General features: G+C 39.3%; 1 protein-coding gene across 2 annotated transcripts in view; it reads right to left on the reverse strand.

The window, feature by feature from the left end:
- LOC140391866 (palmitoyltransferase ZDHHC20-B-like) overlaps positions 1–12521 on the reverse strand; it is a 132675-nt gene that overhangs the window by 40414 nt on the left and 79740 nt on the right. The window contains exons 8-10 of one of the 2 annotated variants that reach the window (XM_072476846.1): positions 5711–5746; positions 543–675; positions 155–281 (exon numbers count right to left, since the gene is read on the reverse strand). In XM_072476846.1, coding sequence (XP_072332947.1) covers positions 155–281; positions 543–675; positions 5711–5746 — 296 coding nt within the window. The remainder of the gene's footprint in view (positions 1–154; positions 282–542; positions 676–5710; positions 5747–12521) is intronic. The other variant, XM_072476848.1, reaches the window with a different exon arrangement.

Here is a 12521-nt window from a genome sequence, read left to right on the forward strand (position 1 = left end):
TCAAGCTTCTACAAAGCATTCCAAATGTTAAAGGCAAAAATCAGTTCCTTCCCCTTCTGAAACAAATCCTCACCCGTACCAAATTCTCAACTAACATTCTTATGATACATTTTGATCATGTGCGCCCTCCACCTTAGCTCCGAACAAAACATACCTTGTAAAAATAGGCAGAAGCCAGTATTTTCCTTGATCTCCATACACCTGCTTTAAATTTTTGGAAAATCCCAGGCTATATCCATTTTTATCGGGGCCATTTCGGAACATTGGCGCACGGAAAGCCTCTGGGGGGAAAAAAAAGTACTTGGTTAACAGCAGTACACTTTTTCCTTCAAATCAGTAATACAAATTTATCAAGATACAGCCACATTGATTGAAGAAAATCTCCCAATATTTTAATAGGACAGCCATATTTAAGAATCATTTTTTTAACTACACAACAATAACCATAAGCAGCAATGCATCTGTAAAAGCCACAACTATGGGGCATTAATATTATTCTGATGATCAAAGCAAATTTGTAACCAGTTTAATGGCCATCTTACCTATTGTGGACCTATTTTTGCTGACCAGCCAACAGTGATAACTGAAGAGTGATAGTAAACTGATGAAGAACATGGCCGCCACAAAGAAAAGAAACAAGACATGGAATTTTGCATGAGTGTCTGGCAGATCACCCTAAAGGAAGTAAAAACAACTTAAGCTTTCTCACATTTTGACATAAACCTGACATCTGAGAGTCAGGTATGTGCCTGTGCATCTTTTTCAAATCTCTACTATTTATTATAGAAAATTAATCTTTAAAATTCATCTGCCATATTTGCATAATAACAAAGATCAGTAACATTTATGATATTTCATCTGCTCAACAATGTATCAGGTTGCATTCATTCATAAATATCAATTATTAGCTACAATGCTACAATTAGCTACTTGAGTTGTCCATAGCTTTTTCCTGGAACAAAACCAACACATTGGTTAAATCACATCATATTTACAAAAAATTATTTAAAAATAAAAACGATCAGACAATATGCATGCAACCATTTCTTCAGATTATCTTCTCCCAATCTTTGCACTTTTCCTCAGGTCATGTACCAACAGCAATGAAGAAGGCAAGAAGCCCAATTCTTCATCCATTCTACTCTTGATCTGGTACTCCTGTGATGTGCAGGAGCAGCTTTGTTCTGACTGCCTCTGAGATTGCTTTCCCTCCTAGTAGAGGGAAATTGCTGACTTGTGCTGGGCTCTACCCCAAAGTGGTAATTTAGTGGGATGGCAACTGTATCATACCAGTACACTTTCCTAAGTACGCCATCCTAATATTTATATTTTAACCTCTCTAAATTAAATTGGAGGCAGGAACAGGCCCTTGGGGAAATACACCGACTCATGCAAATTGTCAATTAGGCTCATTCATGAGTCAATTGACACCGATTATCCCGAGCCCATCGGAACTTAGTGGTGGCTTGGGGATTACATGCGACTGGCACAGCTTTTACATGCCTCTTGAAAACCGGCAAACCTCTTAGGGAGAGGTGAGGGAGGTCGTGCGTGGGTGCCGCGTTTTCAAAGGCACTTAGTACCTGATCGAGGGATCTGGAATTGGGTGGGGGTGACTACATGCCCTTGTCCCAGACCCCGCAAACCTCATCCTGCCCCCACTCACTTATGGTGTGGACCCCTTGGCAATCCCAGGTCCCCTGTGGGTGCATTAACGTAGCAGCCACCCCTCCAGTGACACTGCCAACAATGTAGAGATGCTAGCCAGAGTTCGGGGGCTCTCGCCTTTCCATCCCCTGGGGGGGGGGGGGGGGGGGGGGGGTCATGAATCCCAGGTACTGCCTGATACTGCCAGTTAATCTGATTGGTTCTCCCCTCAGAAACAATATGGGTTTCCCACAGGTTCTCCAACCGGTGGGCTGAAACCTCATCAGTTATATTAAATTCCACCCAATGGCTCTCAAACAATTAGAAAGGCAAATACATTTGAAAGCAACATGATTGCTTGCCAATTACCCTAAAATAACTTATGAGTTCTAGAGATAAATTCTGTCTGTAATTTACTTGAACATTCACTGGAGCTCTAACGACGAATGGTAAAATAGAATTCCTACAGTGCAGAAGGTGGCCGTTCGGCCCATTGAGTCTGCACCAACACTTTGAAAGAACACCCTACCTAGGCCCACTCACACACCTTATCCCTGTAACCCCATCTAGCATGCACAATCTCTGGACACTAAGGGACTATTTAGCGTGGCCAATCCACCTAACCTGCATTTCTTTGGACTGTGGGAGGAAACCGGATCACCGGGAGGAAACCATGGAGGAAAGGCTGGAATTGAACCCGAGTCCCTGGTGCTGTTGGGCAGCAGCGCTAACTACTGTGCCACCGTGTTGCCTCCAGGGTATTTGGGTACCCTGAATAAAATACATTCAGGTGGGTGCACAGATTAAGTATGGGAAAGTTGTGTGGCAGAAGGTGGGACATGTGCAAACCAACACTAGCAAAATGCGAGGATCTGGGAAGAAATTAGGAGGATTGAAGCTGGGGAGCACTCAGTGGGTTCCAGGTGTGGAAGGGGAGGTGACCAGCTCTTCATGGCAAACTGCAGAAAGTGAACGAGAGGTTTGGATGCAATCGTGAACCAGAAGTTGGGAGACCTTAAGGAGGGGGAGGCAGACTAGGAACTGGAATCGTTTAGTAAGGTTATATGTATGACAATGCAGGGTGGTCGTGGAATACTGCAGGTTACTGTCTGTAGTCTGAGAGAATTCTGGGGTGCAGGTTCAATGTTGGGGTGCTAAGGTCTGTGAACACGGAGGAGCTTAACCCATAGAATTATATACCCTAGCAATCCAGAGATTATGTAACACACTCTAATGCCTTCATGTTGCTGTTTCTCTCTCGGTTACTTCACCCACTCTGAACACTTTTGCTTCACTCTGGTCTCTTTTGATTCTCTTTATTCCCCTTTCTTTTCAGAGTGCGAAGTGGGAGGTGATTTGTGGTATGGGAGGGAAATTAACCAAGAATAGTTGCAGGCAACACCTTCTGTAGAATTACAAGGAAAACAGTCATTTTCAGTCCCTGTCTTCCTCTTCCATCATATACTTTCCTGAACCTCTACACAACCCTCTATTCCCTCACCTTCCTAATACCTACTTTGTACAATCCCATCACTCCTTTACCCCTTCCTGTAAACTACCAACTCAATGCCTATACCTCATGTTCTCATTTATTTCTTTGTTATTCACATTACTCTTTAACCTGCTATTTACTCTCACATGCTTCTCTATCTCTCTGGGGCAGCAGTGAAAGGCCAGAGGTTCCTCAGTTTCAACCACTTTCTCTCCCCCTATTTCTTTCAAGTGTTTTTGCATTCAAGGTTCAACTTTTAAAAAATCAACTAAGAGTGAAGAAAGAAAACACTTGTCCACCTCTCGGTCTCTTGAAATTAAAATCAATCCCTTCAAGTATGCACAATTAGCACCAACTTTTCTAGCCAATTAAACAGAACACGAGGTAAGTAGTTGGTCTCAACATGCTAGATGTTTTTGAAAATTAAAGCAACAATACATGAAGAACATTTTCACTCCATACCCCCTTTGATTTCCATCTGCCTCTCTCCTCATCTTAAAGTTCACAGAACACAACTTGTGTGCAGATCCTTCTCTCACACACAGCCTTGTTAAACAAGTATACATTGACACCATTGCTCCAGACAACAGCTGGAGGTGGGACAGGACAAATTATCTCAGAACCATAACAAACACAATGCATGAATGGAACTGCAGCTGTCTCTTGATAAAAGCAGTTATTGGTTGAGGAAAAAGCAGTGAGTGGAGGATAGTTGTTCATTATAAATTATGTGCGGAAATACAATCCTAGTCACTTATAGCAGTAATCCATGGACAATTACCTAATTGTCTCTGTCTGGTCAGCAATCGCAATATCACTGCGCAGGACCATAAAAATATATAATTTCATTTAACAGAAACTTCTGAAATATCTAATTTTTCAAATTTATTTGGGGAAAAGCTACTGGGCAGAAACTAAATAAAAAATATCAATTCAAATGACTGAACAGTGTTGATACATCTTAGGAATTTACAAGTAAATTTTATACACCCAGACTGCACAATTAAAATTCATCCCAGAGTCGGATCTCTGGACACTCCGGCTCCACAAGACATTATTTGAGATAATCAGTGTGGTTCTACTTTATCAAAACAATAACTTCTGAAAGCTTAACGCATCTAAAAACACAGCAAATTTAAATATTTACACAAGTAGTCAATAATATATTTACTGTTAAAACATATGCTAAAGTAATTAGCAATGGATACATATATTCAAGAATACGGCAACAAAATAATTTCTGGACAGGAGTAACAATTCAGCAACATTTCAATATATTCGGATTACAAAGCATCCTAAAAGGGAGGTTTTAATTTTTTCCAGGACACCAATGAATTTTCATACTTTATCAGGAAAACTAGATTTAAAAAAAAAACTTGTAAGCTATCACTCATGTAAACACCCTATTCAAAAAATCTGCAAATTCTCTGAAGGCACATTTAGGTAAAAAAAAATCTTGTTGCAAAACAGGAGAAATTAGCATGGAGTTTCCCTCACATTGGTGCTGTTACACCTGCGATTGGGGTGCAAACAAATTGCATGGGTTAAGAGAATTCAAGTATAAAGTAGTTACAGGCATAACTACCAATATGCTCAAGTCTTTTACACCCATCCGTCAAATCTTCCATATGACCAAATCATCACACATAAAACTGACCAACCAGACTCTGAATTTTTTTAGGTTTTGTGGAATGCTAAGCATAGTAGGAAGCAATGTCATTTTTTTGATCTTTTCGGTTGCAAATTTTGTTGTGTGGTTTGAAAAACAATACATGACCGCGATCTGCTTTATATTTTCCATTTCTTTAATGTACGCTTATGGCATGAGCAGGAATCGCCTCAAAAACTGGAAAGCTTCCTTGATTGCAGGTTCTTAAACATCTGTGTCTAATGTGTATCAATGATTGCTTAATGAGTTGAAACTTGAATTTTAAGACTTAAATGATATACAGGTATGTGTTAATTTATGTCCATTTTATATTTAAGTGTACTCTAAAGAAATTCAAGATACTGGACTGTGTCCTGACATCGTAAAAATGGGCAATACACTGGACACATATTTCAGTTGAACATCCAGGATGCACCTAAAGAGAAAACACCATGCCAATATATTTATTATTTTTAATGGTCATGCAGTCATTTATATCGAACACTTATAAAAATTAAAGCAATAATAAATTTAGAGTACCCAATTCTTTTTTTTTCTCAATTAAGGGGCAATTTAACATGACCGATCCACCTAACCTGCACATCTTTTTAGGTTGTGCGGGTGAGGCTCATGCAGACACGGGGGAGAATGCGCAAACTCCACACAGACAGTGACTCAGAGCCGGGATCGATCCGTGAGGCAGCAGTGCTAACCACTGCGTCACCATGCCGCCCTTTTATATCAAAATCTAATTATGTTTGGAAATAACACTCTGGCTGCACATACAGAACATTTATCAAATCATAATGTACTATTCAGCTTTTTCAACAGCAATATACTGAAAGTCATGCAAATGTACAAGTTCAGCTTTTTTATTTTCAATACCAAAAGTACACCAAATAAGTAACACAGTGGCATTTTACCTTTGGGCAATTCACTGATGATTTCCTGCGACAAAGCTATATGCAAATAAAGACACTTTAATGAAAACCACATTAATTAATTGGTTCATCTGCCATGCAAAAAGGCATGGATGGGATGGAATGGGAAAGGAGGATCATGAATTTGTCCCAAGCACAACTAATCTATTTGTACACCAAAAGCCATTTGAAAATTGAAACACCTATTGTGTCACCTGTTTTTGAAGGTAGGATTCTTTTGCTCCTACATATGGAATGTTTCATTATCAAACAATTAAAATGACTGCAAATTAAAATCTATCTGTGACAGTATCATTGAGGGAGTCGCGGGTTTTGGGCAATGTCGCTTTCATATAGCATATTTTCACATCACAATACCCATCTGAAAGCACCACAACTAGCATCACTGTATTTTCTGAACAGTAAACGCAGCAGCCACAGCATGCTACAAATAATTAAATTGGATATATATCTAATGTAATCAATCTTAAGTGTTTTGTTGAGCAGGACATCAGGAGAACCTTTCCATAGAATCCCTGCAGTGCAGAACGAGTCCAGAACATTTGGCCCATTGGGTCTGCACTGACCCCCTAAAAGACCACCTTACCTAGGGCCATTGCCTCACCGTATCTCCGTAATCCCACCTAACCTGCACATCTTTGGATACTACATTAATTTTTAGCACGACCATTCCACCAAACCTGCACATCTTTGGACTGTGGGAGGAACCCGGTGCACCTGGAGGAAACTCATGCCGCAGACACAGGACAATGTGCAAACTCCACACAGTCAGTCACCCAAGACCGGAACGGATTCCAGGCCCCTGGCTTTCCGTGCTCTTCTCTCCATAGTGCTATAAATTTTTAATGTCTGCTTGAACTTTAAGAACAGCAGCCCACTAATTTGCTAGCCCAGAAACACAGAGGCCAATTATAATGCTCTCACCTAAGCCCTGTCTGAAGTCATCGAACATGATAAAACAGGTGATGTCCATACGCTTCAGCATACATTATGTTGTACATCATTTACCAATGGCACTCTCAAATTCCACTTTTAATTTTCAAAAAGTTGCTATTTCATCTTTTTGTTTCTCCCTCCAATTTTACATTCCTTGATCAGGCCAATAGGCAACATGATCCCAAGTCTTTTATCAATATTTTCTTGTTACCTGACTTTGGAAAGAGCACAAGAATTGCCCAGTAAAGTGGCTTCCGAGTTTTTTCACCCCTCCTGCTGAGGTAGCAGCAAGTGCTCAGAAACTACCACTCTAGTATCGTCAAGGCTGGGAACACAGTACTTAAGTGCGTGCAACGTTGAACTGACATCCTCACACCTTTCAGCACCAAGATTATCCACGCCTTTTCTTTGTCCGAATTGTGTAATGTGTTTTAATTTTGTAATTTACTTATACTGGAGCTTGTGAATATCAGCCAGAAACCATTTTCAAAGATTCATAACATTTAAGTATTAGAAATTGGGGACACTGCAGGAATTATGGTTTGTATTACATTTTTAAAAATAAAACTTTAACAGATGGTTTAAGTAACAGATTTAGTGCAATGGTTTGGTGAAATAGTTCCAAAATAGAAATCAGTTGAGATTAAGACTTTAGTGGAATAGTTTGGTGAAATATTTCTGAAATGGAAATCAGTTGAGATTTTAAGAAAATATAATTATAATATAATTTCTTATTTGAAGAACCTATAGGACAGATATTTTCATTTGTGTTTAATGCTACTATCAGCAATACATAAAAGACTGCACTGTGAAGCTTTCATAGTGAAAATATCATGATCTATTCTTGCAGAATATCACCATCTAACATGACTCTCTAACTTAATGATTCAATAAGATCAATATAGGAAAGCCTCAGACTTATGCAATACAGGAGGCCATTCAGCACATTAGGTCTATGCCAGCTCTGTGGAGGAGCTACGAATTAGTCCAACTCACCTGCTCTTTCCTTTTGGCTCCGCAGGATTTACCTATCAATTATGGCCTTCAATTTCTTTTTGACAGTTAATATTGAATCTGCTTCCACCACCCCTTCAGATAATGCACTTCACACCATATTACTGAGTGAAATAAATTCCCTTCATTTTCATTCTTTTGCAAATTATTTTAAATTAGTGTCTCCAATTGCCAAACCTCCTGCCAGTGGAAATACTTTTTCAAAGGGTGTGATCTAACGGCCAGGCTGTGCCCGAAAGGCAGCTTGCCACAGCACAGCGATAAAATCTGGGAGGCCCCGCTCATGGGATCTACCTGGCTCACAACGCCTCGCGAGATCTAATGCGATGTCGCAAGATTTTGCGATATATGGGCGAGATCACTTTTTAGCAAATCTGCATATTAGAGCGAGACTCACTTTAATGTGCTGATTCCTGAGGCGTCTGATGCTTTGGGATTCACCCCCTTTACCTCGGTGACCTCGGGCGAGTGCCGTTCAGCATTGGTCCTCACAAATGGAAACCAGACGGAACTACACTCGTGTGGGTGTCCAGGGGATTGGAGACCCCAGGTACATGTCCTTTGGGCACACTGCTGGTGCCACCTGAGCACCCTGGCACTGCCAGCTTGGCACTGCGAAGGTGCCCTGGTGGCACTGCCAGCTGGCAGGGGCACTGTCAGGGTACCAGGTTGGCACTGCCAAGGTGCTAAGCTGGCATTTGATCGGGCCAGGGGTACCCAGCACGGCTGTTGCAGGGGGGCCGGGAACCCTCCCATAGTGTGTTGGGGCTTGGGGGAGTCACATTGGGGTCTTTGGAGACTCTCGCTATACTTGGATTCTGTCGAGCGGAGCTCCTCAGTGTAGAAAATTGGGCTACGTGCGGCCTCGGCCACTCGTCCCCTACTGAGGTGCCTTATTTAATGCGAGTGGCGTTGTATAACCGTGTTCTTGGTGCTATGAGAGCTGGGAGACACGCGGCTAAACGTGCTCGCTATCGGACTTTGTTCCCATTTAGCTGAATCGCGCCCTATATCTACTCTCTTAAAGCCACGCCCCCCCCATAATTCTGAAACCTCTATTAAATCTTTCCTTATCATTATCTGCTGCAAGGAGAATAATCCCAGCTTCTCTAGTCTCTCCAGATAACAGAAACTTCTCATCTCTGGTACCATTCTAGTAAATCTCTTCTGCAGCCTCTGCAAGGTCAGAATTGTTTAGGGAGGTTAGAATTCAATACAACACTCTAGCCAAGGCTTAACTATCGATTTCAACAAGTTTAGCTTAACTTGCTTTATTTTTATACTCTATATCTCTATTTTTAAGTCCATGGATCTACTACATTTTTAAAATAGTGAACTAAATTATGAACTTGTCCTGGCATCTTCAGAAATTTGTGTAAGTAAACCTCCAAGTCTCCTACCTCCTTAAAATTGTACTGTGTCTCATCATTTTTCCTTATCTATATTTCATCTGCCTTATGCCCACCTATTTCATCAGTCGATGTCTTCCTGAAGTCTGTTACTATCCTCCACACTGTTTACTACATTTCCAAGTTTTGTGTCGCCTCCACATTGCTATGGTTTTTTTCCTTTACTACCCAACAGTCAATAGGATTTGATAGTTATAGAACTAAAACAAGTTTCTGGTGATATGCAACAACACAGCAAATTAAAATTAGATGGCTTTCAGGGCACAATTGTCAATATCTATAGCATAAATTCATCTGATTTATTTTTAAATATATCCTGTAAATTTAGCTACGTTCTTTATATCTTTACTGTTTAACCAGTTTTTAATTGCAACTTCTGTAAATAAAACTACAGTGGCACCAGTAAATGTGAAATATCACTACACTAACTGAAAAGGTGAATTTGCAGCAAGACCAATCTGCTGATTTTTGAAATTTGTCACTTGGCAATAGGATTTCTATTAACTACAGTTCTAGGTATACAAAAGAATCAATGCATAGCATTCTGAAAATATATTGTAATGCAAAGGATTACTACATTTATGATTAGCTGATTTAAAAAGTATAAATCAAACAGGTGACACTCACAATTTTCGTTGCTACGTGAGAGAGGACTAATATCTGATGCACAACACTATAGGAACACACGGCAAATAAGCTGAAGTCATGTAAAGGTGGTAAAGAAGATTGCAGAAAACATTTTATTTCCTTTTTGGGAGTAATGAAGGAAGCATTAGTTATACAGTAATTGGATACTTAAAAAAGGACTGAAAACTCTAGATGTGAACAGCTGAAGAGCTGTCGCATGCAGAAAACAATTTTTGCCATTTCCCCAAATGACTTCCACAGTTTGTCTTCAGAGAGCCAAGATCGTTACGGATGCCATAAAATTAATTTTCAGTGAAAATGTTTACTACTACTCTCCCTCCCCCACTTTTAAATTTTTTTTCCAATTAAGGGACAATTTATGTGGCCAATCCACCGACCCTGCACATGTTTGGGTTGTGGGGTGAGACCCATGCAGGCACGGGGAGAATGTGCAAACTCCACATGGGCAGTGGCCCGGGGCCAGGATCGAACCTGAGTCCTCAGCACTGTGAGGCAGCACTGTTAACCACTGCACCACCGTGCCACCCTAACTCTCTTTCCACTTTTGATGGGGGACAGCGACATGCTAGAGTATTGTTCTAAGAATACCAGCATCACACTGATGTATGAATCAACTGGTTATTCTTCATTTGTGTGACCAACGTTAAGCATGATGACTATTCAATGATGTGAGGATTTAAAGCTAAAGTCCATTCTCAATTTTCTTGAAGTTCACACATGTACACTTCAAGCAGGATTCACTGTGATCAAAAACATTAATTCTCTAGCGACACAGAGCTTGTTGCTAATGCCCTTATTGTCACTCGCAGAACAAGCTAATGTAGCAGATGACATTGCTATAACCTGGAATCTTCCTGGTCTTATGGTTTCTACCATATCATGCAGTGTATTTTCCTACGGAGTCATCTGGGGAGCTGGGTTCACCTATTTTAAACTAATCTTAGCTAAGCAAGACACATCAAAACATAACATTCACAAATGAGAAATGGAGACTATTAGTCTGAGGATTACTTGGGTAAACTAAAATATAGAACAAGATTGTTTGCCGGTTTATGATGCTCTATGCAGTTCTAAGCCTACAGTCTTCCAATGCAGACAATATATGGAGTGCTGCTTAAAACCTAGAAGGTTTTCTTGTGGATGACTGGTTAATTAATGAATGATGAAGTTATGTCTGGTTTGCTGAAAATTTGCCTGATATTTACTCCACACCCTTCAACAACACGAGTGCTAATCTTGAATGTCAGGGTAGAAGACCTTCAATAAAGTGGCCAAATTGAAAGCAGATTAATTATTTATTTTTTCTATATGCAGCTAGCCTAACAGATTTGAATATTTTCTAAAGTCTTCATGATTTTATTTGCTGCTCATGTATTTTTAGAGCAAATGATAATAAGGAATTTCAATGCAATATTTTAATGTAAACACTGCAGACTCATTATGAAGATTAAGGAGAGTCGCACCATCAGCATCAGTGTTAAATTAAAGTCGTTAAAAAGCAATATTTCTCCAATCTCTCCAATGGCATGATTCCCAAATATGTGTCTGAAAAATATAATCTTCACATCAAATTCTCCAAAACATATAATGGGGACATAGACTTTTGACAGGTCAGATTGTGATTGCTTGCATGATTGCAACACCTCCTTCAGAACACTTGAGGAGCACATTCTACCACCTCATTCTTAATGATTCATTAAGAATGGCACATACCTATAGCATCCTTAATCATTTTGTAATTTTTTGTTTAAATGGAAAGATTACGCAGTGGAAAAGCTAGCAAGGAGAAATTACTGCCCAACAGTACAAGCTCTTGGAATTGGCATACTGAGTTCAACAGATAATGAGCTGTTTTAGGTTCCTGAATACTCTTGATTCAATTCATTCTCAGTACGGAGGGTCAGCAAGTCCCTCTGCTCATCCAGCAATAAATATATATTAAAGATTTCAACAAAAACATGATTAAATACATTGAATCAGATTTTTTGTAATGGTTTTGAATTTCTCAATGATATAGATAAAACTCCCTCTAAATAGGAAAGTAGAGCTGATCATCCATCAGGGGAAAGAAAATCACCGAAATTAGATTTGGAACACAAAATATAAAATCAATCTTTCCATTTGCTTACTTCTACTTTTAAACATTGTATCCCTCAAGATGATAATTAGAGATGGTGATTGCCAACCTTTATTTCTGTGAATTTTAATGCAAAATTTATCTTACAACATGAGATGTCATTTATGATACATTTAAAGACTGAAAATGCAGGACATTATAGTAGTAACTCTGCTAAAATGACAGGAAGAGAACAGCACTGAAAATGACAATGGAAGGGTTGATAAAGACTTCACACAGCATGAGAGATTCATACAGAAAATGATCAAAGAATTAGCAAGTACCTAATGGCCAACAATAATGTATTAATTTAAGTAAGATTTTAAACTGATGTTTCCAGTTAGTAGCTAGCATTATTAAAACTGCAGGGATAATCTCATTTAAAGCATTTCACAGAACAAAACTGGGAATTCATAGGCTGTTATGCTGAAAATAAAAATAAGAAATTAAACAGAATGCAGTTATAGTTAGTTATCTATTTAATTGAAAAAATACATTTGAGATGTTGTAATATGTATAAATGAGTTGATGATGATCGAAAAACTAAATTAAACTTCCAGTTTTGGGGATACCAGCTCCCAATTCCTCAGACACAAAAAATGGACATGAGTACAATATCTGAAAACAATTAATATTCCACATCTTGAAGAATAATTGGACAAGTGGAAGA

The sequence above is a fragment of the Scyliorhinus torazame genome, chromosome 15 (genome assembly GCF_047496885.1).
Source record: "Scyliorhinus torazame isolate Kashiwa2021f chromosome 15, sScyTor2.1, whole genome shotgun sequence".
NCBI classification, from domain to species: Eukaryota; Metazoa; Chordata; class Chondrichthyes; order Carcharhiniformes; family Scyliorhinidae; genus Scyliorhinus; species Scyliorhinus torazame.